The sequence below is a fragment of the Coturnix japonica genome, chromosome 2 (genome assembly GCF_054131305.1).
Source record: "Coturnix japonica strain WE chromosome 2, WE-NBRP24, whole genome shotgun sequence".
NCBI classification, from domain to species: domain Eukaryota; kingdom Metazoa; phylum Chordata; class Aves; order Galliformes; family Phasianidae; genus Coturnix; species Coturnix japonica.
Genome location: NC_140664.1, coordinates 71,286,125 through 71,313,865, shown reverse-complemented (window position 1 = coordinate 71,313,865; position 27,741 = coordinate 71,286,125). Strand labels below are relative to the sequence as shown.

General features: G+C 39.4%; 1 protein-coding gene across 4 annotated transcripts in view; it reads right to left on the bottom strand.

Moving 5' to 3' along the window:
* Positions 1-27,741, bottom strand: part of JARID2 (jumonji and AT-rich interaction domain containing 2) — a 196,909-nt gene that overhangs the window by 25,911 nt on the left and 143,257 nt on the right. For 3 of the 4 annotated variants that reach the window (XM_015854678.2, XM_015854676.3, XM_085540184.1), the window contains exons 5-7: positions 21,214-21,390; positions 10,294-10,523; positions 2,012-3,029 (exon numbers count right to left, since the gene is read on the bottom strand). In XM_015854678.2, coding sequence (XP_015710164.2) covers positions 2,012-3,029; positions 10,294-10,523; positions 21,214-21,390 — 1,425 coding nt within the window. Of the gene's footprint in view, positions 1-2,011; positions 3,030-7,322; positions 7,452-10,293; positions 10,524-21,213; positions 21,391-27,741 lie in introns of those variants that run through there. The other variant, XM_015854679.3, reaches the window with a different exon arrangement.

Genomic DNA, 27,741 nt, shown 5'->3' with positions numbered 1-27,741 from the left:
AAAGATAAACCAAAATAAAATAATTCATTAAGCTCATTTCTAAAGTGCCTATAGCAAAGTGGCTAAAATACAAGACCTGGCACATGTTATAGAAAAAGAGTCTACAAAAAAAAAAAAAAAAAAAAAAAAAGAGTCTCAATTTCACTACATTAGGAATATTTCTAAATGAGCAAGCCCATTTAAAAAAAAAAAAAATTAAAAAAAATCTTAAATCTTTAGGTATGCATTTAATACCAAGCCAAGTTATTGGCTAAACTCGCATTTGCTTCGATGGAAATGTGATTTGGCCCCAAAAGGGGGGAGTGTGTATGAATGTCTACTTATATAAGCACCCACTTATCATCATGGATGATTTTATATCTTTCCTGCCAGAGCCAACAGTTTTCTAATCTTTGCACAGTGATGATCTCCAGCCTCTTTACTCCATTTTGTTTTCAATTTTAAATCAAGATAGGTTACAAAATTACTGCAGAAAGGATATACAGGATGCAAATCTTATAAGAGATCGCTGTTTGCTCCAGTTATATAGCACCCAGCAGAATAGAAACCTTGCCTATTAATTAGGCTCTTAGGTACTTAAATAATAAAAATAATTAACAGTAATGCTATCTTAATGCCGAGTTAAGGTATTTCATTAAAAAGTTAACATTGTTCCAGGAGTGTTAATCGAGCTGTCTTGCACATTTTCTTCTCACTCTCGCCAATGTAAATTTAATTCATTACTCGTCTCTATTAGCATATAACCATTGCATACATTAAGCATACAAAATGTTCACTTATTGCTGCTTGAGTGATTTTAATTTTCAGATTTCCTTGAACGTTTTTGCGTGGCTGCTGCAACAGAGCACTAACCCTCACTCCTCCTCCTCCGACACCATCATTCCCTCTTGTGCCCTTCATTGGTTCACCGTGAACCTCATCGTCTCTCCGTGTGCTTTTATGCATGTGCACCCACTTACCATACATAAAAACAAAGTCTTAAAATATGGGGGGGTGGGGTGGAAGGGAGAGGGGAGGGAAGCATTGTGAACAGTTTAAACAGAAAAGTGTGTCCTTTAATCCAACTAGTGTTCATAGCTGCCTCTGATGGGATAATGCCTCAAAGGCAAAACTCTAGCCTCAAGTTGCAACACGCAGATCCTGTGTGCTCTGACTCAAAACACTTCAAAAACAAAGGAGAAGGTTAACACAAATTGAAAACAAAACTTTGTTATTATGTCATGGCTGCAAAGGCAGCTGAGATGGAGGTGAATCATTCAACAGTTCATTTGTATGCTGCTGTTGTCATGTTTTTACAAACTATTGTCACATTTTTGTCACGTGTCATATTTGACAGCAGACCATAAACCAAGAATTCTATTAAATAAGTGATTCTTACTCAGGCATTAGCCTTGGCAGACACCTGCTGCGAGAAATAATGAAACCTCCATTTTGCAATCAACCACATTTTACTGCCTATTCTTGACACTTAATGGTTGTTAAATGTCAGCAGGTCACTGCAAATTTGTGATTTGAAGTGTCTGAGTACCCCAATAGAAATCAGTTTCAAGATATTTTTTCCCCTTGGTTAAATGCTTTTATAGAAAGGGGGGAAAATATTTGTATTCTAGCTTGGCAGCATTGTAACCTGTTTGGAATACGCCTTTGGTACTGTCCAAGAATATTCCAAAATAACATTTAAACGAAGACTATTAATACCCACAGCTGTACTACTTAATAAAATAAACAGTAGGGGCGAAGATCCTGAAATTTGAAGACCAGGATGCTGTAACAGCATTTTTCCCTGGGCAAAACAGAGCTGGAAGGAGGAAGGTGGCAATGCAAAGCCTCTGAGCAAAGCTCTCCCACGACCTACCTGCACCACATCTGACTGATGGACAAAGAGAGAGAGCCAGGCTCTGCAGTGTTAATTGAACAGAGGTTTGGTTAAGCATACAGGCAAACGGAGCATAAACTAGCACACAGACTCTAACAAGCAGCAGCAAAAGGCCAAGGAAACCACAGCCCTTACCTATGAGTGGGAGTTCGTCCATGGTAATGCCCTGAGATTTGAGGTGCTTCTTGATACAGGCCAGCCGCTGCACGTTGGGTCCCCAGCGCCTGCCTAGCTTGTGTATGTGCTGAATCTGTGTCACAAACCGCATTTCATCGTTTAGCTTGCACTCAGGTCTCCAGTCTGGAGGAGGAATCACCCTGCACATCCCATACTTCTCTACCTGAGCTCGGACTGACTCAATGTATATCAGTGGGTCATGAAATTCCTTGGTGGAGGGCCTAAGGATGGGAATCTCCCCCAGCATCCCCCACCCAGACTTACTACTGCCCTTTTCGTGCTTTCCCATTGAGTCTTGTGGCTTGTGCAAGGACTCCGCTTGAGAGGTAGAACGATTTTCACAGGAGGCATTTTCAGTTTTGCCATGTGCTTGTTTCCCTGGCGTACTCTTTCCAGCAGTGGCTCTTTTCGGCCTATTTCTTTCCAAATTCTTCTCTGGCACTTCCTTTTTAAGGTGTCCATTCAGCAAAGGCTTTTCGACAACTGCCTTTTTGCTCGCAGCTTCTGCCAAGTTGACTGCCCCTTTCATTCTCTTGGTGGGCGACTGTATTTTGTCTATGTAATTAGTCTCTTCCAGCCTCCTCTTCGAATTGCGCAGCCCCTCCCTTAACTGTCTCCCCACCTCCTTAGTGCATGTCTTTTGGTTCAACTTGCCATTGACTTTTACACCATTAACAGCGGTATTGTTAGACTTGGATGCTCCAAGGGATAGCACCTGTTTGCGGGTTTTTGCATTGCTACTTTCTAGTTTCCCTGAGATTGTGTGGTTGACAGGTGAACTGGGTTTGTGGTGATTTAGTTTGGTTTCCTTGACCAGTTCTTTCTTGGCTTTGGTGTATGTGACAGTTCCCTTTGTCACCGTTGCAGTATACTTCACAGTTTTGGACGGTGAAGGTCTGACGTCTCTCATCTTTTTGGCACTGGCTGCATTTGCACTCGGAGATGACATTCGAGTGACTCCGTTGACTTTAGAAACCTACAAAGCCAGGAGCATCGCAGGGGGAGCAGAAGGAAGGAAACATAAAACAGAAAAATAAATTAATGAGGTTGCCAGTCCGCCACAGTTTCCCACTTACTGGACAACCATATTCTGCAGTCCTGACTCCTGGCCCTTTTGTACAATCTTCCTATAATAATTTTCACCCAGGCAGGAGGAAAGACTGGGTGTTCTGAATATGAAATACACATTATTATTATTATTATTCTACAATGAACCAAGATGTCCCCAGAAAGGTGATCTTGCTTTTGGAGGGTATGAAGCCTCTGGTACTAAGAAGGGTGAGGTCACTTGCTAGCAATACCCTCTACTTTCCCTACCAAAAAACAAGTTACACTATCTACAAACTAATACTGTTATTATCTCCTTTTCCAGACCTCAAAGGCTATTCCCTCACCCACCCAACTTCCTTTAAGGGCACACATAGTTTCCTATGTAGTAAACAGACTAACCAGTGTGTAACATCTACTCTAACCTGCATGTTTTGCAAAAACCACACACTTAGATTCACACAAACCTCCTCTCTATGCACACATACCTACATATAGAAATAAATATTGAACACATTATGTACCCAACAGATCAGGACAGCCATGAGGGATCCAGTCTGTCTTACATATTAAAGCCAGGGAGGTGTCTTGTTGCTTTAGTTATTAACATGAAATAAAAATGCATACGGGAGTTCAGTGCATTTTTAAAAAGGTGGTTTTGTGTATTTGTTTATGATGTTTGATATCTGGGCAGTTTTACTGACTCATCATTACTCACTAATGTGCCACTGCAATTTACAAGAATTGGACTCCGCTTCTTTCTGTTAGGCACTTTAATCCAATTACAAAACTAAAATTAGTATTTTAATTATAAGACATGTTAAACACTGAGAGCCACCCTTTCAGAAAGCAGCCTTCAGCTTCAAAGGGAATTGTGACAGCTCAGCACTGTCAAAGCAAGCCCCACTGCTAAGAAAATGAAAGTTCAAGATTAAACTTTTAGAAAGTTAAACCATTTAAACAAGTTTGAACACTTTCTCTGACCTCCTTAAACTACCATAAGCAAGGAAAAATACACCCAAAAACCAAAGGAACACTGATAAATGTGCATACAATACGACAATCGCCGCTTATTGGCACTCAGGTAAGTAGCACCATTTCTACAAAGCTACAGTACTTTCCTGTGGGATTTCAAAATGCTTGTCAAATCAGTAAGCATGGTACCTTCAAATAAAGAATTCAAGAAATTGAATCACTTTATAAAATAGGGATGTTATAAAATAGGGATAAAATGACTGACTGAAAAGAGCACACTACAGTCTCCCATTAAGTGTGTATTTACCATTTTCCCTTGAAATTTAGGCAGCAGAATTTGAAATGTAGGCCAGGTTTGACTTTTTACAGAGCCTTCTTACAGTGTAGAACAGACACAGGTAGAGATCTGCTGAGACATTGCCTCCGGCCTGCAGCTGTCAGCACAAGAACTCTGGCTTTATAAACAGCCAGGAACATTGATTACAGATTTGATCCAGACTAATTGAGAAGAATTGATTAAGGACTGGAAGGGGAAAGGTAATCTGGATGACAGTGATTATAAAATGTGTTTTCAATTCTAAGATATGACAATACCAGAGAAAGGACAACAGATTTTAGGGGGAAAAAAATCTGAAAAAAAAGAAAAACCCCCACCCAAAAACCAACCCCAAACCCAAACAATTCCCACTCAGGAGGATACAAAGTATAGACCATTATGCTTGTTCATAATGAGCTCAAAAAAAAATCTAAGGTCACAGTTAAAAACGGAAGCAGAATTATGTGACTAAGCGCAGTTATAGTGGAATAGTAAAAGCATGTAGGAATAAAATCAGAAAGGTCAAGGAATTTCAGTTAGCAAGGGGCACAAAATGAAACACGGGAGATTTTATAAACACTTCAACAATACAAAGCTAACAAAGGACAGCAGATCCCCTCCTACACAAGCAGTAGTGTAAACTGACTGCTACACAGGGAAGGAAAACAAATCAGTTTAGCTGAAGTGCCTGTGCTTCTGTTGATTTGCCCTCAACACAAGTATCACTGTTTAAGTGAATACTTACCAGATATGTAAAAAAGTTTATTTTAAAAGAGAGCTATGAAGGCAAGTGCAACACGTGTACCTAGGTAATTTATGGCATGGGCACTGGAGAGAAATGGAGGAGGGCAGGCAGGCTGCTAACTTCAAGCCCTAAAATGATTCTGGGACTGATGTAGAACAGTTAATTAGTAAACACGTAAAACATAGCAACATAATGATAAAAACAAACAAAGCAAACATACACACTCCACCTCACAGTTCAGCATTGCAAGTTAATTTAATCTTTTTCTGGTGAACCCCTGGTTGAGTGGGCAAAGGGGCATCTTTGCTTCAGTAGAGCTCCCGTTAGCACCCCATCAAACAAGCCCTGGAGGAACAGCCTAGGTGTAATTGCTATAGAATCTAAAGTGGCTTTACAGTAGATTGAAGGAAAGACTTTCATTATTGTCATGGCTCGTGGTTATACTGAGAGGGCATTTCAGGCGATTTTTGGTAGAGGTCTATCTTGGCCTCAGTTCTGCTAAGCCCTTTCAGTAGTAATGTGGACCATCATAAACTGAGCCTGCGATGCACACTTGGAAGGAACTGTAAATACTCTGAAGGAAAGGTCAAAATGAAAGACAATCTCGAAGAAGTTATGTCAGAACATTTCTAAAATAAGAGGAACTGCTAATTTTAGGAAGGACAAATCAAATACGCGTAGGGAGGAGTAATATTTGGAGAACAATGTGAACTGCAAAATGCAACGATGGTGAAAGCATGCAGATCTCTCTGTGAGAACTATTGATCGTAGCGTCAAAAGCAAGAGGCAGGAGCATAGGTTTTCCTGTTCAGGGCTGTTCCTAGTGCTGGGCCTGGCCTTTAACAAAAATTCAGACACTGGAGCAAGTCTAGATGAGGACAAAATATTCAGGTATTTAGATAATAAGATCTTTATTGAAAAGCCAGGGGAGCTGAGCTGAGTCTACTAAGAGAGAACAGAGAGCTCTGAAATAGCCTTCTGACGCATAAAGATCTTCTCAAAAAGGACAAAAATAACCCCTTAACTGTCTACAAAGATAATCTAAAATGCAACCTGGAAAACCTTCTAATTAGTAGAAAAGGAAATGCTGTTGGTTGATGCTGTGTAATCTCTTCTAACTGGAGGTTTCCAAGAAGGTTTCAAGGCCATCATAGCTATGATACTATGATGTTAGGTAGGCACAGTGAAGAAAACACCTCAGAGGGGCTACCCAGGCTATATGGAAATGCCTTGTCACCCTAGATTTCCTACAACTGTTTTTGAAGAAGGCATAACCATAATGCCAACCAGGTCACTCCTCCAGAGAGGTAACGGTGGCACATGGCCTATATAAAAGCCAGTCATGGAACAAGTGCTGATGGAGAAAGGCAAGATCCTCACAGCTTTTCCTCCCTGAATGAAAACACACCATCAGCGCCCTCAGCTTGAGACGAGAATTAAAACTGCCAAGATATGAAACTCTGGAAACTGAGTTTATTAAGACATTTATTAAGAAAACAGAAACTTCTCACAACTGGTTAGAACTGTTAGAATACCTCCACACAAAGAAAGCTTAGATCTCTCAGGGCTAAATCTTGCACTGAACAGGTACATAAGCTTCAGCTATCTAGCTTACTATCCTATACTATAAGCATGTTCAAATTCCTGTTCAGACCGAATGAAGTTATTCCAATGGTGAACTAGTCCTGAAGTAGAGGAACACTTGGCTTTCAGAGCACCATAATGAATTGAATTGTTTCTGTCTGGTTGCTAACCAAGAAGACCCCGTAAGAAAGAAACACTTCTGGAAACTTTCTCAGAACCATCATCCTTCCAGAGCAGACACAACTCAATGGCTTTTAAATGCTTCTCCCTCTCCTCTCCCCAAACATCCACAGGTATTGAGTATGTTGAAAGAGAGGAGCATGACATTTAAGATACAGCAGTAGTATATAGACCAGAGCAGACCACACTTCAAATAGGAATAGACAGCAACAAACATCTTCCAGCTGGAAACAAATGGAACAAACATCGTGGTCACTGCCCACCGTTAAAGCAATAGGTGGATTCAGGATTTCACACTGGCAAATGTGAAATTCTGCCTGTTCAGCAAACACCTACATGTTCCTGGTCTGTACTTGTCTCTGAGGACCCATCAGATGATTGGAACCAAAAGAAACAAGAAATTGCGGTAGCCATTTTCTTACCTTTCTACTGTTGACATGTCTCCCCCCAAACCAAACATACACACACAGAGTCAGCCTAAAAAACTGGCCACACTGCCAGGTGCGCAGGTTCACCAATTGGGAGTCTATGCCACAGCTTCATTCCGAGGCAGTGCTTACACTGAGCGCATAAGAAAGAAGTCAATTTAATTCAAATAGTAACAAAATGATTGACATTAGCCTTACATGACTCAAAGTCTTGAGCTAAAAGTGAAACTAGGGATATGGATAATATCTGCGGTTTTCAGCTATCTTCTCAGCTGTGCTGATATATTTTTGTCTTCAGAACACTCTCCACTTTACTGAACACTTGCCTTGCAGTAAAAGATGGTACAATAACTTTTAAAAATTGTTGGCTTTTTATAAGCAAATAAAAAACAGCACACAGTATTGCAGAAATTTCTTGGATTCGAACTGGTCTACATACACACCTCCACACAGTACCTGGGATCCACCCTCCAGACATACACACACACATACACGCACAGAATACACAAAATAAGGCCAACAAACAACTCATTAGATAACAACCACAGTAAAAACAGCAACATTAGCAATATCAACAACAATTTTGGTCTCTAAAAAATTCACACTACACAGCTGATCTTGAATTCATTCATAAAAATACTCCTGTTGATATATGAGTTATATGAGATCTAAATTACCATATTAGGCCAAGAGAGGGCCCCATTGAACTGCATCTCGTTTGCCCACAATTCCTTTGAAGGGAATTTGGAAAGATAGCAAGGGAGGAAGAAAGAGAGAGGACCTGTGACAAGTGCAAATGCACACTAGAAAAGACAAAAAAAAAAAGAGAGGAAAAAAGAAAATCTCATGTAATTTCTTGTGTTCTCCTTTTATTTTCTCTAAGACTTAACAAAAAAAAGGACACATATACCAATAAACCGGGTAAATGCACATGAACAAGGAGCAAAAACGTACTGGATGGAGGACGAACATACAGCTGACACCTTGAGACAACACTCCTTTAAGAAAGCACCAAAGCAGTCAACTAAGACTCCCAACAAGAGCAGAAATTTAGTGATGTCTCAATTGTTACGTCTAAGGTTTTGTAGAAAGCGAGACTATGTTACTAGGCAAAATGCATAATGTTTAATCAGTTACAGCCATGTTTTCATTAAAATTGTTAAAAAAGGATTTACGTCACTGTGAACTGCAAAAGAAAGCTAAGATGTTTAACCTTCTGCTTAAAACAAAAACAAAAAAAATCCCATCACCTGAGCTTTTTAGCCCCCTTATTTTCTGAAGCTTGACGATCACTTTGTGAGCTGTCTACTTAGTGTTACCATTGATTGTAGCACAATGTGCTTACATTTCTTTATATTTTTTTCCAAAGTACAGTTTAAAAAAATCTACTATTCTATAACACAAACCTCCTTGGATCACGTACAGAATTTTTCTACAGCTGTTTTTATCCTTCTTAGAACTTTCTTCACAAGACAGCTGTTGACTTTAGAAGAATCTTAACCAAACATACTTTTAGAACAAAACTTTAAAGCATTTCATATGAGCGTTCCCATGAGTTAAAATAATTAAGTCTCAAGCATACCCTTACATTCTGGGAAACTTCTTTGACATGAAGTGCTCATGAATGAGCATGTCACAGCAAGGATCATTGGATGTTGGCAGAAAAGATACAAAAAGAAGGCAGGCATTCAAGCTGATGACTTGATAAGCAAAAATTGCCACAAGGCAATCAAGAATGGAAGGTTACATAGGTACAGAGAAATATACTGTACATAACCTTCAGGATCCCAGATTTGATTTTAAAGGCAATACAAGTCAAGTAGAGGCATTTCAGGAGAAGCTAAACATTGCTGCAGCACAGGGCATGGAAGATTTCCTTGGCAAGGAGCAACGGTGTTTTTCCTACTTGCTTTTTTAAATTTCCAAGCCTATGACTGAGAAGTGCCATTTAAAGCCTTGACAGCTCTCAAAAATGGTAATTCCAGCTCCAGTGAAATCCAGCCTAGCCTATTTGGGAGAAAAACCCACACATGGCAGCAAATAACAACTGCCTTTAACTGGCTTACTTAGAATCAACCACCAGAAAAGAAAAGTGTACAGCATTGCCCCAGTTCAGACACTCTGCCAACCTATCCCCCTAAGACTGAATTATCTCATGAAAGATAACAGCTGAGAGAATTTAAAAGGACATCAACTGTGGTTTTTATAACTCTTTTATAAGAAAATGAATCTATCAGTTACTATACTAGGAGCTTAATGATCCAGCCATCCAAAATACTCACAGATGAAGACACATTCTGCCCAATTGCAGGTCGCAAGCACTGAAAGACTTCTAGACCCAAATCAAAGTTGGGTTCAGACAAAGCTCTTGCTGAATTTTTTTGCTAGTCTTCAACTAGGTACCATGAAGTCCTGAATTGCTTCCCTCCTGGTATGTCTACTGGGAAGGTGACAATATCCTGGAATAGTTTATGCACTGAGCAAGGTATTTTTCCCAGACTCTGAGGTTTGAATTGCTCGCATGCAGCAGAAGACACCTGAGCATAACGTCAGCTTCTCTACAATGCCAGAAAGCCTCTGTGATAATCCAAGCAGACCAGCTGTACACTAAAGGAATTCATTTCCACCATGAGCTGCCAGCCTTGGCACTGTCAGCCAAAAAGCCAACAAAAGTATCAATCAGAAAGGCTTGAAATGATGTGAACTTTTAGGTTTCATATCTTCGCTCTATATAATATAGAGAGAGTTGTAAAGCATACTTTGAACGACTTACTATATACATAATACTTTTCTTTTTTCCTTTCTCTTTTTCTTTCTCTCATCCACTAAAAATTAACTCCCCGCTGTCTTCAGAGCATGCTTTGAAGGACTGCAATGTCCCCTCTGTGCCATGCAGTGAAAAACGAAGCTAGCACCTTAAAAATCTTTGTTTCCCATTTGTCCACAGTACAGTATAATTCATTACCTGTTTTCTTAAGTCCTGAGCCGATCTATGAAGAGTGTGGTGGTTGTTAGCAGTGAGCCCTTTCGTAGAGGAGCCAGTGTTTGTAGTAGGATGGTGATTAGCAGCAGCCTGGTCTTTTCGACTCTCAGCCTTATGTTCGCTGTTTTTCTCCTTCCCTGGTGTGGCCTCTTTGCTTTTGTGTTTCTGGGCAGGTTCTTTCTCCTTCAATGATTTGCTGGATCCATTGAAAACTGAGAAGAGGGAAAATTCAGAGTATTAAAGAAAAAAGAAGGGCATACAAGATGAAACTCTTCACTCACAACAACCCAACTTTCTTTGCTGTCAGTGTTCGATACTTAGTGAGCGTTATACTCTAACGTAAAAGCAATACAGAAATAGAAGTACAATTTTGCATATTTACCTACACAAACAGATTTACCAAAGCAAGATATTTCCTTTGACTATTGAAGTACTCAAATTAAAACATATAAGGTATGTTACTATTTTGATTGACCTAAATATAGACTTATCCTTTTGATTTTTATTTACGACAGTTTTAATCAACTCCTTGCCATGGTGGTGAGGAAGTGCTGAATGTGACATAAACAGAAAAAGGATTTATTTTTACTTTAACATAAGAAAAGGAAATGTTCCATGAAAAAGCATGTTTTGTTTTCATCATATCCAAACTGCTGAACCAAGCTGACAGCAGCTTGCTAATAGCAGACAAGTTGCAAATAGAGAAAGGTACTTGTACAAATAAAAACAATAACTTGGAACACATAATATAAAGTAATACAGGGAATGAAGCTGAGTATCCTCGCCTTCTGTTGAAACTAAAGTATAAAAAAAAAAAAAACAGAAACCATATTTTTTTACACAATAAATGTTATGAAAATATATACAATTATATCTCAAAGAGTTTTGTTCCTTTCCCACTGCTGAATTTATTTAGGGATATACATTCATCTTTCACTGTCAGGGATCATCAAAAGCTGAGATTTAAAAAAACAAAAGCCAACAGCAATCCTTTTGTCTGATTGCTGGTAACAAATGTAGTAAATGTAAGCCAGTGCTGCTTGTTCATCAGGGAAGCACTTGACAGAGGTCTATAAGGTTTGTGATCCGACATCCACAACGGCACTCATCTACTCCTGTTTTTCACTCTTCTGTTTCGACATTGCTTAGGAGAGGATGTAAATAAGAAAATTCATAAATACTTAACGGCGCAAATATTTAAGAATAGTTAAGTATTACACACAACACACACTACCTGTTTGGAAACATTAGCTGAGTGAATTAAGACATTGTTTTCTTAGGAAATGAAAGCCTTATTTAGTCAGTAAACATGATACACCAATGACACATTCCTTTTTACCTAAATTGCAAAGTTTGGTTGTGTCTACAGATGTCTTGTGATATTACAGGAACAGTAGAAGTAACAGTAGTATTTTAAACAAGCAAAAATCCTGCTGGACAGAGAAGGAGCATCTAGAGCTGCTGCTGAGATGCAGCAAAGCCACTTCAGCTACCTTCCCACGTGCCTTCAAAAGGAGAAATTCCAGCAAGTTATCAACAGAATTGTTATTCAGGTCACTTATCACATTCAGGTGGTGGTAAGAACTGTAACAGGTGATGTAAAAACAAAACAAAACGCACAAAAAGCACACCACCGGCAAGCACAAGTCCACATTATTCTCCTTCTTCCTCCATCCCTCTTTTCCTGCTGCATAAATTGAATAGGAATGAGAGCGATCCCATAGGCAGCCAACTCACCACCAATTCCCCCATGGCTTTGGCGCTCAGGAGCAACTGGCGCTGCCCCCAGACAGCCGAGGACTTCTCTGTGATTTTAGTGAAAGTCTCATAACCTCTCTGTCTCATTTTCAGTGATGGAACTGACAATAATTGCCAACCCCTCTCGGGGAGTTCACGACAATACATTTATCCTCCTTTGTAAGGAGTTCTCACATCAGACGGAAGGCACTATGAACGTGCAAAGTGTGACTATTTATTTTTAATAGGACACAGCACAAACAAATGATGGCAGCTTTGTTAATACGTATTTCATCATTGCGAGTGATATTTTTTCTTTAGAGGGAACAAATTGCATATACCGATCTGCTCACACGGAAACGTTCAGTCAGAGAGATCAGTTGTCTGTATTCGGCTGCTGCTTTATAACTGAAAATTACTACACAATAGAAAACACAGCCAAAAAGCCAAACTGTGCACTTTTATGGTTCATGGAAAAAAAAAAACCCAAACCCAGCGAACATGAGACAAGGTATATTTTATATGCAACAGCTCATTAATTTTAAGTGTCGTGGGAACCCTGCCAGTTTTACCCTCTGAGTAATTATCTTTTGTCTTAATTTGTAAGATTCTTGAAAGGGGGAAGAGAGAAATGGGGAGAAAAGATGTTCACTCTCACAGGAAAAGCTTAAAAAGCTTAAACCCTGAGAACATTAAAAAACGGGCAAGATGTAAATGCAAAACAGCCCTTGCTTCTATTGCTGCCTCTATTTGAAGAATAGATGGTATTCGTTTCTACAAAAAGCAGTATTTGTTTCTTTGGGTGCCTGTTATACTGCTATAGGGAGACAGGTGTAAAAATCTCTTTGAAAATGAGGTCTGCCGAATTCATAGTCAGGTTCTGTGCACAAGAATCCAAGTGCTCATCTGATTAATTACAAAAAAATATCACCAGTCAAGCATTCAAGGTAAAATATATATTCATATCCCCTAGACCACAATTTCTGTCCCATATGAATTAAAAAAATAAAATAAAATAAAATAAAATAAAATAAAATAAAATAAAATAAAATAAAATAAAATAAAATAAAATAAAATAAAATAAAATAAAATAAAAGACGAATTAAGTTATTTTGACTCACAAAGTTAGATACAGGATTAGAGCTTGGCCCAAACAGTTGGACAGTCCAAGTAAGACAGAAAAGATGAAATCACCAAGGAAAGAAGACCAAAAAGTGCCCCATGAAACATCACTGTTGAAAAGTAACTGATAATAAGAAAGAAAAATCCCCTTCTTAAAGGAAAACAAACAAAACAAAACCTACCAACAACCCTGCATGAAATAACACCAAGCCCAAATCTGCTTTAAGGATAAAACGATTACTAATTTTTTTTTGTGTCTTCTTACACAGCAAATTGCATTTCCCTTGAGGTCTGCCAGCCCTTCAATATTTCTGAGACATTTAGAAAAGCAGGAAAGGTGCACCTTAAATTTTACTGAGCTCAGATATAGATGTGATACAGCTACAGTCTTCCATCCTAGATATAACTATGACATGCACAATATCCAGCATTCAGCTCCCCGTTACATTTTCTCCTTGTGAAAGAGCAGTCAATAAAGGTTTCATCCTTGAAGCAACAATTTCATTTAAAAAAAAGGAAAAACAGGCCAAACCAATCTACAACCCACACCAGCAATAAAACTCATTCTGTTAAAGAAGAGATCTTTTGGAATCTTGAATCACCATCATTTTATGCTACCTTAATCAGTTCCATATTTCCAGAACAGTTTTTAATTAAAGACAAGAGCAGTACAAACAAATGATGAAAAATACAAGCAAACTATAAAGTGTTGAGAAGCTTCAAATACAACAAGAGTATATAATTTTAACTATATTTACCCACATGTTCCTTGCAAAATGCTGCTTCCTCTAAAGTAATAATAATTATTATTAAGCTGATTCAAGATGAGTCCCATAGTGAAATTCTTGTGGGCCTTTTGGTTAGCAGTGATGATCAAACACAAAGAAACTGAACCACGACATTCAAAACTTGCAAGCACTGGGGTTTTCTAAACCACTGATATAATTTATGGCAGCTGAGCAAAACCTTATGGCAAGCATGATCCCTGGTGGATGAAGCACAGCTCCCTCTGCATCAAGGGAGCTGGACTCTGGGCACTAATATTCACACAGGATCCCATACAGGGATTTCAAGGTACCTTTATTAGAAGTCACGATAAAGAATCTCTACACCAGTCAATGCAAACTGTGCAAGTTGTGCCTGTAACTAGGCGCAGCTATAATAATGGCTAAGAAAACATTTGACCATGTAAAGCCACAGACACGCTTGATTGCTACAGATTAACTTGGCATTTACTAAGGGAACTGACACTTCGCTAAGCAATAAACATTAATTGCATTTTCAGCAATTTTCTGAAGTATCTACAGAAATAAATACACATGCAAATATTTTATAGGGTATACCCAGCCATCCACTCAAAGTCCATTCATAGTATGTGCAATAATCAAGCTTTCACTATTTAAACAGCAGAGTTATTGCACTGAATTCAGTCAACTGCCTACTCTTTGGGCAAGGCTTTCTCTCACAATCCCTCCTTGAGCTGATTCCTGTACCAGATACTCCTGCTGAAGGTTTCTCCATTAGCTCAAGCATAAGGAAGAGCTGAGCACTGATATATGATCATGTTTGCGTTATGTTAGTGTTCTGGAAGATAAAGGCAAGGATCATATACATACACTGTATGTAGCATAGTTTGTACTGCGTAAAGCAAGTGATTGAGCATTCATAAAACTATCCAAAACAAAGAGGGAAGAGTGAAAGGGAAAAGTTTTGTTTTTAGAAGGAGAAGAGGGAGCCTTGCCAATTTCGTGAACCCAAGCCAGCTATTCCAATGCAAACCTCATGTTGTTACACAGATCGTGTTTGGGAAGAGATGTAATATTAATCAACTTTCTGGCATTAAGTATCCGTTACTGTACAAAAACATTCTTGCTCTGGCTTTAATTCAGTTTTAAGTCACTGTGAAAACATTTATGTGGCTCTCAAACTGCCTTGAAGGACCCAGGCAATAATTCTTTTCTCCTCCCACTGGAACTAAAAACAGTGTTCTACTTCCATAAAACAGAATATTTTAATGCTGTCAATAGTTCTCCCTGAGCGTTGGGTCTATAAAACATTTCAAGTGATAGGAACTATCTTTCTCAAACAGCACCTATGTACTTAGGAACAATGGCAAAAATGTATTTCAGGAGAAGGACATCACGGTACTGCTGGCATTACATGGTACGAAAACACACAGCACAGTTGTTTCAGCACTTCTCAAACCCTAACCCCATTTTGTAGGCGGACAACTCCACAATGAAATTTCCTTAGTTGTATGCAAACAGAAGACAAGCAGGAGGACTGTGGCTAATAACGCGGCGTTTCTTTTTGCCGCTATCAATAACATAGCTCAATGCCCTTCACAGGCAGGAACTGCAAGGAGTATTATTGGTATGAGACACCACGCCACCATTTGCAAAAATTCAATACCAAGTGTCTCATCTTAGCACAAATTCATTACTCTCACCCAACCATTACGACACAAACAACATCGAAAGGGTCACTCGCTAAGCAGCAAGTCCATAGAAGCGTCTGTCTGTTACCACAAGTCTCTCACCAGGATAACAACCCAATTTTTTTGAGTAACATCCAGCTCCCCTATTCTTCTCTGTAGGTCATACATCTAGCTACTGAAAATCCACAAATCCCCAAATGTGTTGTGTCTGATTTGCATTTTTAAATATGTAAATTACCGCAAAACGGGTAATTTTCATGTTACATATTTTTGCAGAAAAATTAAATGTGCAAAATGTTTATTGCAACAATTACTGGTTCCATGGTATTTCAACAAAAGGCAGTAAATCACCAAAATAATTGCCTACCCATTAACTATTGTAGCACTGCGCCTGAAATTTTCTCATTCTGCATTTTAGCTGGATGCAGAGAATATTTTTCTTCCAAATGTTTACCTCCTTGGGAGTAATTTTGCTGAAGAGTCTAAGACTCCGTCTTACATACCCACCTACAAATACCTAATTTAGGTTTTTGTTTGTTTGTTTGGGTTTTTATGTGTTTTTGCTTTTGTTTTTTTTAAATAATGTACATAAAAGATCAAGCATTTAGGCCAAAGATGTACAAACAGTTCACTGAACTATATCTTGAAATAAGAAAAAAGGCATCCATCATTTTTCCAGCATCATCTTTGCTATTGTACATGGAAGGAAATTACTCTGCTAAATTATCCATTGCAAATTGAGAACAGAAACATTCTCCAGCATTTTTGGTAGGCGAGGAAGACAGCACTAAAGCAGAGTATAGTATTTCTAGTGATGCCTGCTTACTGTGCACTACTGCCAGATCTGTTTTGAAATCTGAGCTATTAGAAAAAAGGCATCTTTACAATTTTCCCCCCTGCTCATTTCAGGCAAAAGGCACGTAGACCAGTAACAAAACACACCACAGATTAGTAATTGCTTTTGACACAGTTGGCCTTCTGGCACACTAAAATCTCGCTTGCTCTGGATACACAAGACTCATTCACAAAGAAGTCTGGTTACAGATAATGGTGACTAACTCTGTTTTCCTAAGTATAAATGAAATTTAAATAATAGAATCAAAATATCATAGAATATCTCCTGAAGAGGAGACCCACAAGGGCAACCAGCCTTGGGCTACAACCACTGCCCTGGGCAGCCTGTTCCAGGGCCCTACCACTCTCTGGTGAAGAACCCTCAGCCTGACCCGCTCCCAGATCAGGGGAGCTAGTAAGCTGGCTCAAATGCATACATCTCTCGGCCTTTGAAATTTGGTACTGCTGCCAGAAATATCAAATCCTGCAGTCAACTTAATTGAGGATTTTTATTTTAAGAACTAAAACCTTTTGCAGGCAAATTCTAAGTTGTCTACTCAACTGGACCTGCAGAGGTTGCGCCGTTGCTCCTCTTGCAGCCCATCTCCAGTCCACAAGCTCTTCCCACTCCTTTCAAGTAGAGCAATGCCTGTTCCTTTTGCTCTTTTGACGGGACCAATAATCCAACAAGTCCCTAAGCGTATCTTCCAGCTCCACTTCCCAGACTGCCTAACAAAACACTTGGCACCAGCAAACATTCTCCTTCAGGAGCCTGGGGAGAAAACCTTCTGCTGTGCCACAGAATGAAATCAAAGTAAGATTTATTTAGTCATAAGGAATTTAGGGAACTAGCTTTAAATTCATAGGGAGCCACGTCTACCCTCTTGCCTACACTTGGAATTTCCTCTGAGCTGCAGGGAGATGTAGCTCAGCCATGCTATCCCCACACTAGGGAACTGAAATGTACCTCATTTGCTGAGAACCTGCTTTCCCTGCAGGTTAGTTAGCAGAAGATTAATCTTCTAATAGATCAACGACTTCCCATCTCCTCCTCCATGCTGGCAAGATGCCTTGTCATCCAGGCTGTGGTTGAGAAATTTCTCCCCACACCTGGCAGCCATACTGAAGAAAAAATACATTAAGCCAATGCAGCTGCCTGGGTTCTTCCATCAAATTCCTAGCATACAAAACTGTGTGCTAGTCTCAAATGGACTGAGGATTCTTCAAGATGGGTACAAAAGGCAAGCTGGGAATTAAAATTCTTGCAGCATATAGGCATTCTGTGACTGGGTGCCTTGGCTCTAAAGACAAGGAATTACAGGGTCAGTAACAGGGAGTTCCTAACACCCATGCTCAAGAGGGTCAGTAACAGGGAGGCAACTACAACAATCACTTGTACTTCTGCTTTATCTGCTGCAATATGCGACACATCATTCCTAAATTTCCATATGTCGATTTTGAAATTCACCACAAACCTAGGAGGTTTTAAATTAAAAGGGAACTATGTGCTTTAAAAAGATATGCATCCTTGACATGCTTTCCATAAAGTTCTTCTAATATCACTTCAATATACTGAAACAGCAAGATGGATTTCTCTCTTCCAATTAAATGCTCATATGGTTTCTCAGCTGAGAAACTAGTCTTTTGAAGTCTGCAGCTATATGAAAACCAAGTGATTTAGTTGATTACTTTCTGGCCTTTCACCATTTTAACCATGCTAGAAATCCTAACTCAATTAAAATCATTCTGGTTAGGATCAAAATTGCACGCTGAGTTTTAGAAGACTTCTAAAACATTCTCCTCCTCCCCAAAAGACACAGACAAGTAAGATACATACCTTTGCTAATGTTATCTCTGACTTTGACAGAACCGTTACTGATGGTATTTAGTGTACAAGGTCAGACTAGGTGACCTCCTGGGGTCTTCTCTGACCTGAATTAATCTATAACATCTAACTTAATCTATAAGCAAGCAATAAACATACATTTTATACTACATCACAAGACAACATAAACTGAATGTTCTTAGCCAATGTCTTCTCCTTGTCTTACTAAGAAATGCTCACTGTAGTTCTAAGCAAGGTGAAAAAGACAGTTGTTAGAAGAGCAAGCCGACAGCTAGGTGTAAAACAACATACAGCATGGAGAGAGATCTTCCTGGAACTAACAAAGGTAAAAACCACCAGCAATGATATCCAAGCCTTTATCTGCTGCTACCTTATCTTAACAGATGTCAGACCTAGCCTAATCAGTTGAAGTTTGGCAATGACATGAAACCAATTTTTAAGAGTTCAGCTCAAGCAATTTCCCTTGTGGCAACTGCAGTAATACCTTAGAAAACAGTTTAACTGCAATGCTATCATTGCCTGCACTAAGATATTGCATGAAAGAAGTCTTGCATGTTGCTACATATTCCTTTTCCAGATGTCCATGTGTGCAGTGGTTAAAAACCTATCTTGCCATGAATTTCACTCTGCTTTTTAATGGTTAGATACACGTACATCACATTAGAAGTAGCAAGAAAGGAGGAAAAAACAACACAGGTAACAATCTGATTCTTGAAATAAACCTAAATAATAAGCTTGGAAGGTGACAAGTTAGTTCAGCTAATTACTCAAACTTGTGCAGCAAGCTATGCCATGTGTTATATTGGCTCCTTACTCACACTTTGGCAATTACTACAGTTAGTTGTCCAAAAGGTGGCTCAACGGGCTAGTCTGGTGTGTAACCCTAATAACAACCCCTGTTGGTGTCAGAAGAGAATATTGACAAATGACTTCACCCAGGAAAGTTGTTCTGGCCCCAGTTTAGCAGAATTCAATCATCTGACACTGTCTAATGGCATTAATCAAGCTGTGAACCTTTGTTGTTTTATGTCATAGCAAATCCTTAGCGTTTTCAGGTCCAAAGTACTTAACTACACATTGTACATTAAAAACAAAAGACTTTAATTCATTAAAAATAGACTCTCACGCTAAATTAAGTTCATTTGGTGCACCCGTCACTGGTCTGCATTTGTGTGTGGTCCCATTTAAAAGAGACACACACGTGAACCAGAACCTACTTTATTCACTGGGAACAAAAATGCTATTGGCTGTCAACCAAAATAACAGACACTGAAAAAATGGGAATACCCCTGAGTAAGGAGATTTTAATTAAAAAATAAAAAGAAGAAGAATGAAAAAAAAGAAAAAAGGAAAAAGGAAATGACAATGATGAAGAAGCAGCAGCAGCTGCCTTCTCTGGGAATTCCTGTTTCATCACCTTTGTCATAACATCTCACACTGTCTCCTATGTATTTTATAAAGGTCTTTTGCACATCTATTAAAATAGCATCTTCACTTACTTTCAGTCTGATCTATATTGATAAAGATTATGAATCCATTATATGGCTCATTATGTTTGCCTTTACTTACCCCCAATTAAGATTTCAGGTGTCTCTGGTTCTGAGCTAATTTCAAAGTGGCTGCCATCTGGGACATTCTCAAGAAACATGATCAGCTCCTTTTGTAATGATATATCACATTTAAAACTCGAAGGCAGCAGTTCTGTTAAATGCAATCTCATTTTCTATATGCAGAAATTTGTCGCTGTTATTTTGTTCGTTTTACTTAAAAATCAATTCAAAGTGCAAAGTTTTGATCCACAGCTTTTACAACATTACGGTACCTGCTTACAGACAACAGCTGAAATATTATTAGGTATAACATCCACTTCTCCACAAACACTGAGTATGTGAGGTAGCACGTGCAATAAAAAAGCAGATACAGACACAGTCTTGAAAAATAATTCTGGCTTTTATAACAAGGGCTTCCTTTACAGAAGATTTCTTTTTGAAAAGCAGAGATGAGGAACAGCATAGTGAAGTAATTGGGATCAATTCATCCCTTCTTCAGAGCACAGAGTAGCAGGAAAGAAGGAAAAAAAGAAGGCACAGGTCACAACCATCTCTCAAAAAGTAACCCATAGAAAAACCTTTCTTTCTATACCAATGCTAAGAAGGAAGGTGAAGAAGCAGTCACCAGAAGGAAAGATTTTCAAGGTAAAACTAATACTGAGGAAGAGAAAAAGGAGCACAGAATCCATTTTGAAATGACATCAGCCAAACAGGGCATAGACTCGTCATGACACAATCGCTCTTGCTAGAAATGGAAGCACTCAGAAAGTACTCAGCACAGCTTTTAGTCTTCCATATTACACTAGGCAACGTTGCAACACACGCTGACCCATTTATCAAGATATGATATGTGAGCACTGTGACAGAAAGTTTTTGTAACAAATGCAGTTTTTGTTGATCTGCAAAGAAATAACTGTAAGAAATAACTTGAAGAAAAACTTTCCATTGCCAACAGCATAAGTGCAGTCCCTATACCTACTGCAACTGTGGAATCAACAACAATCAAATCAATGGAGAAATATAATTGAGAAATTAAGTATTGCCCCTTTCACATGTTTTGATAACACTTATGAAGTACTCAGATGCTTATATTTAACTTTGATATAACAAATTCATTCTAAATTAAACATCAGTCTCTAAAGAGCTAGTGAGTGTCTGCAGCCCTGCAGTTATAGAACCTGCACACAGGTCAGACCGTTAGTAAAAAAAGGGTTAAAACAGAAGACTCTAACACTACGTCTCACGCCATTTTCCCATTATGTCCATGTCATTTTTCACTCAGGTCCAGAAGGACCAGATGGACAACGATTAAGCATATGTACCTTTTATGTTTCTTTACTAGGCAGCGCAGGAGAACAACGCTATTTACGACCTACCTTGCCCATTCGGAACTTGTTTATGCGTCTTTCCTTTCCTGGGGGTTGACTGGCATGATGATGAAGCATTGTTTGCGGCTGTTTTTGTGTCCTCTGTCTCCTCCTCTTCTTCTTCTTCATCCTCATCATCCTGAGAGCTTCCAAAATATACCATGTTGCTGGGCAGGGCTGGAGAACCTGATCATTAAAAATAAATGGCTCATTAGCATCATTGCATTCACTTACTGAACCACGCTGATCGTACCGTACTTGAGTGCTATGCACAGCAAGACAGAGGGGGACCCAGAGGTGGAAGGTCGCAGCAGCACATGACTAACTGGAGCCTTTTTTTATTTATTTGCTTCTACCACCAGAATACATATGTACTTGAAAAGCAGGTTTCTCCCCCTTCAAAAAAGCACATTCTATTCATACTTTAGACAAGCAGCATTGCTGCAAGTCCTAATTAATAGGTGTATTCAGAAAAGGACTAATGTGCGTGCTTAACTTCAAGTGCAGGTTTAAGTGCCTCACTGAAGTCTTAATGTATGAAGTAGAAGTTTACTGCCCTTCCAAACAGAAGAAGAAAGAAGCATTTACAAACCGATCTGCACCCACTTATACTTTTAGGTTATTATAACAATAAAATGTAAGCGTTTGAACTTTACAGTGCTTTGCATTTCTCTACAGTACTGTGCATGTTACTTTACAATATTCTGGTTCTGTCTTACACAAAGATAAATGCTGACACAATGAGAAGCTTGAATTTGCCTCACACGTCCCCAGCAAAGGGCAGAAAACAGCAAAGGTTTCTTGATTTCCAATGTGCACCTCATAAGAATCTTGCCTCTCACCTCTCTCTTACTTCTCATGTTTCCTCTAACATGCCTTGCTTGTGCAAGAGTAAAACACACCGCTCAGTTCAGTGAGAAGTAAGAAAGGATCCACAAGTCTAACAATGATACAGGATGATAATTTAAACCAACCCTGTGCACAAAATTTATTCCATGTATGCTGGGCAAGCGTACAGGCTTCCTGGGACTGCATCAGGACACACGATGTGACTTTAACACACTATTTTCAAATGTATAAAGACTATCAACTTTATAGTTGATATATATATATATATAGTTTTATATATATATATATATATATATATATATATATATATATATATATATATATATAGTTGATATATATATATATATAGTTCCATTATACCAGATGTCAGTTTGCACTTCTAGGAAACGTGGGAACCTGAGAAGACTCCTACTTACTCACAGACATTTATTAAATTAAGAATGGGAAGAAATAGTTTATGTACAGAAGTGTAGAATGAGAACTTATCACTTCAAATTCCCCTGTAACTAAAGAAGACAAAGGAAGAAGGCAGCTGGGCTACAGACTAACACAAGGTAGTAACTATTTACCTGATGTGTCCTTAGCAAACGCTTTTGGCTTAAAGCTCTTTCCGTGTTTGGTTTCAAATTGTTGGTGTTGCCACTGCCAACTGCAACACCTCCTTCAAATAGATATGAGGAAAGACCCAAGGAAAGATGGAACAGGCAGAGCTGCAGAGGGACATACAGTGGCTATTTCTAGAGGAAGAATGGGATCATACCTGGCATTCACAGGAACGCGGCACTGCTATCCACAAGGCAAAGCTACTAGCAGTAAAGCCACATGGATATTGATCACACGTGAAGACCTTTGCTCTCAACCTCTATAGCAGACACTATAGGATTGAGCTTTAGTCTCAGCATCAACTAACTAAAGGACTACAAACCAGTCACACTGGGCACAGTGCTGGCTGAAAAATAAACTGTCCTTCTTCCATGTAAGTACCCAGGTCTCTGGTACAGATTCAGAAGTTACCAGCTTTGCAAGATTGTGCTCTACATCAGTTATAATCAGGCTCCACGTCTGATGCTACCAGTCCACTAAGGCATCAACAAACAACAGCAATAAAAGTTCCTGTGAGGACCTCTCAAAATTAGTTTCAAACATGGACTGAAATCTACTATGATTAGGTACATAAATACTCTCAGAAAATGCATCCCTCTGAGACACTTCAATGGGAGACCAGATACACTGCCTATTCCGTTGTCTTTCCTAGACTTCCCTAAGCCTTTTTGGCCATCTGCAACACAAATGTTCTGTTACAGCAGCAAACTTCATTCTTCTTTTTTTTATTTCTTTTTGAGAACGCAGAGAATGAAGTACAGTACTATGTGATTCTGCTTAGAAAGGTCTAACCCAGCCCATGTAGGAGACAGAAACTATACCTAACTCCTGGCATTCAGTTGTTGCAATCTCAGCACATAAATCTTCAGCTAGAACGGTATTTTTTTAATTCTTTCCAATCAAGAACTATGAACGACAATGGTTAAACTGCATTCCTTGGACAGCTGGGACTGTTTGGAGAAGACGTTTGCAGAGAAATCAGACCAGCAAGGTCCAATAACACAGGAGAGTCCTGCTAGTCCTCATTTTACTGATCTAAGTGCTCTGCAATATGAGCCCTGAGAAAAGTTGCTGTTCGTTCCAGGTCACCTCTTCCCCTCCTCCTCCCTCAGGCTCTTCCTACACATTTATTAAAGTTGACTTGCTAAACAGAAAAGAAAGGAAAAAGAAAAAAAGAAAATACTGCACTCAGGCATTTTTTGTTCTATTTGAACACAACTGTTCTATTTCATTATGGATGGAAGACGCTGCAAAAATCTAAAAGCTCTAAGCTTTCTTGCATGCTTTTTATACTGAAAGTATTTTGATTACCATACAGCTAGGTGAGCACTCAACTTCTTTATTAAAAAAAGTATTCCTGTCCTATCTGTCCCACATCCTTTCTGAGATAGCACAGGGATGTGCACCAGTTGCTGTCACCCATCTCTGCAGGGAATGCCTGTCATTGTTCCAAGTGGCTAACTTGTACAAACAACAGTAAGTAGTGTTATTGTAGCCTTGTACGTCTACAAGCACTGGAGATCTAGAAAGAAGTTCTTTCTAGAAAGAAGTGGCACTCAGAAGTTCTTTTTTGGTTTAATAAAATATATGACCCCTTCCCCGTAAATTTTGCCTGTCTTCATCTGTAGTTAAGAACAGACATGGATTTGAGAAGAGACAAACAGCCATCTCCTCTTCCCAAGAACCAAGGTATGATTCTCAACGCCTGTTTGGGGCAATCTAAAGAGCAACATTAGAATTTAATGGATAACAAAGAGCAAAAGAGAGGAGCTCCAGTGCTGTGGACATTTACACACAGGAGCTGGTGCTTGTCAGGCCTTGGAACTCCAAATACGTAACACCTACGTCCTCATTTTCCATCCCCAAGAAAGCAGCAGAACATCTGCAATAGAGTTATGAGAGCCTGCAGCTGCACTGAATTTTACAAGTCTCCTTCTGTGCTGGGAGTCTCCAGTTTGCGCAGGCAGCTGCTACTACAAGAACTGCAATGGATGAAAGGGGAGAGCCAGGAGCCAACACTTCAGCACCTGGGGAAAGTGAGCGAGTGGCTCTTTACATTGAAGAACACTCAGATCTACAGGTGTCTGGAAAATGGGATAAACTTGATGGTCATCTAGAAAACAAAGATCTAGAAAATAAGTTGAGAAGAAATTTCTTCCAAGGAACCACTGAGACATTTTTCTTGGCACCAAAATTGGTCTCGGAGAGCATTGTACCCCATCTGGCTCTTGTTCTTAACTCCTGCGCCACCACCTTGGCTGGTCAGAGTAACTTCTTTTATGGGGCCATGTGGTGAATCAGATCAGGGAACCAATTCAGATTAAAATTGCAGACTAAGGAAATGAAAGTACATTAATAAATACTGTAACGGCAAAGTAACGTTAAAAGCTCTCAAGATTTGGAAAATTTCTATGCACACTTTTTCTTATTGAACGTGTAGCTTAATATATCACTATGTTATTAAACAAAATATGAAACACAGTATGTTTCCAATCTCCTGTAGGAGCTGTACGTTTTACATTTTGTCTTGATGATGTCTAGGCACATGGTCTCTAACTGCACTTTTTTTCAAGACACTTGATTTGTTTTGCATCCATATTTGCCTAAAACCACGTGCCATCACCAAAGGGCTGGCTGAAGCTATTGCAATAAGATCGATAGGAAAAAGAAAACATGGCAGAAAAATTAAGCCAAAAGAAAGGGCATGGAGCTGCAGAGCAGAATAAGAGTGGGGCACAGATGCAAGGAGAGAAACAGAGAATCACAGAATGGCTTGGGTTGGAAGGGACCCCAACAATCATCAAGTTGCAACCCACCCTGCCATAGGCAAGGCCACCAACTTCCAAATCAAGTACTAGACCAGGCTGCCCATGGCCCCATCCAACCTGGCCTTGAACACCTCCAGGGACAGAGCATCCACAACCTCTCTGGGCAGCCTGTTTCAGCATCTCACCACTCTCTCCATGAAGAACTTTCCCTTGACAATTCAATCTAAAACTTCCTTCCTTGAGCTTAGAACCATTCCCCCTTATCCTGTCACTATCTACCTAAGCAAAAAGTTAATTCCCCTCCTTTTCATAATCTCCTTTTGAAATACTGGGGAGGTGAGTTACCAGGTGACACAGGATGCTGGAGCAAAGGGAACAAGAAGATGCTGGGAGAAGGACTGACAATTAAGAGCACCAACAATAGTAAAGCAGGAAGAACATAGCTTATTTATCAGCAATAGCTATCGGACAGTGCCGTCCACCCGCTGCCTGATCTGGACATGTGCCACCCACCTTTCCTTGGTTAACAAACAAGGCAACGTTATCTCACAGCCAAATACAAAAGCAGCACCACCAAGGCCAGGAAGGCCAAGTTACCAAAGCTGGCCTGCATGATGCAGTTCTGCAAGCCTAACAAATTGCCATGGGACTGTAAGCCATGCAAAAAACTCAGCCAGCTAACAAAGCACCCGTAACAGTGCCAGAGCGGGATTCACCCCTAGTGTGGTGGGATACCATTGAGCATGAGAAATGTAGAGAGAATCATCCCCGGTCATTTTTCTTTTTTAAATTCACTCATCAGGGTTACAATGAACTATGAATTATTATAAAAAAATGGGAGGATATTCAGTTATTTAAAAAATGAGTTTTGAAGTACTGTTGGCAACTGTTTCTTCCAGGATCTGCAGTTTCATTATTGAAATTCTCTCGAGTATTTTTGTCTTCCCTCTTATTGTGCGAGAGCAACACAAAAGAAAACCTAACTATATAGGAAAAACAATTACCACAGCTATACACAAAATGTTGCCTAATGGATATGAAAGGATGACAAATGTATTGTGTCCTCTGCTACAACAATTTGATTCTTGTACAACAGTAAGTACAAAGCAAAATACGGATTTTTAAGTCACAGTGCTGCTTTCAGAAGCCTTCTGGGAAAGATGCTACTCTCTGCATGTGCAAAATTCAAGCCTGCTGCTAAAAGCAGACACGACTGATGCTTGCACAACCTGTATGTATAGATGCATAGAACTCAGCAGCAATTGCCTGATTAACAGAATAAACTATTTTCTTTTTCAAACATTTTATTTGACTAATGAGGTCTTTTTTTATTATTATTTGACAAATGTGTAATTTGCCCTCCTAAATTACTGTATGTATTGTTTCTTGTTAAATTACATTAACTTTTGTCTTGGACTAGCAAAACATACTAAAAACTCCAGATCTGGAACTGAAGACTGGAATCAGAAGTATGGAAAGTGCATGCGCTTTGCCAAAAGCACTATTTCATTACTCTTCAGAATTAGCTGGCAGCTTTTCCACAATATTTACTGAAGTACAAACCAAATGTTTTCATCTGGACAAGATTCAAACCGTGGTACGTTACAACCACAACAAAAATCCTCCCAATCCAAGAGCCTTCTCTACAATTTGGGCTGTGGTTTCTGTAAAATTGGAGGATTCTTCCCCCGAATTAGTTACACCAGCTCTCTCTCCAACTCTCCCATTTTTTAATTTTTTTTTCTCCTAGCAATTAAACATAACCCAGATGTGCTTTGGAAAAATCTTACAACAATTCAAGCCATCAGAATGATTTAAGCGCAAGGCAGGTCAAGGTATGCGGGACTGAAGCCTTCCCCAATAAACATGGTGCATGCCAAGCTCCAAGGGCTGCAACCAAAGATTTGGCTCCCCTTTGACACACAGTCCCATTTGGGGCTGTACACAGGTGGAAAAACCTTGCCTCCCAAATGCTCCGATGTTCTTCCATCTCAGTACTTCAAATTTAGGGCCTGATTCTCATTTATTATACATCCTACTTATTACATTTTGACAGGACAGCGTAAAGACCCCGAAGTGCGAATAAACGTAATTTATGCCCACACTTTATGGCCATTTTACAGAGCAAGGCTTAAAGAGAATGAACTACATAAACTCTATAGTAAAGAGCAATTGTATCTCACTTATCTCACTCCACCTGCAGGAACAGTCCCAGAGGGAGCTCCGCGGTGCCTGAACAAGACGGAGGAAAAGGCCATCTCAACCACAGAAACAAAACAGAGCTCGTAAACAAACAATTCAAAGTGTGTCTGCCGCG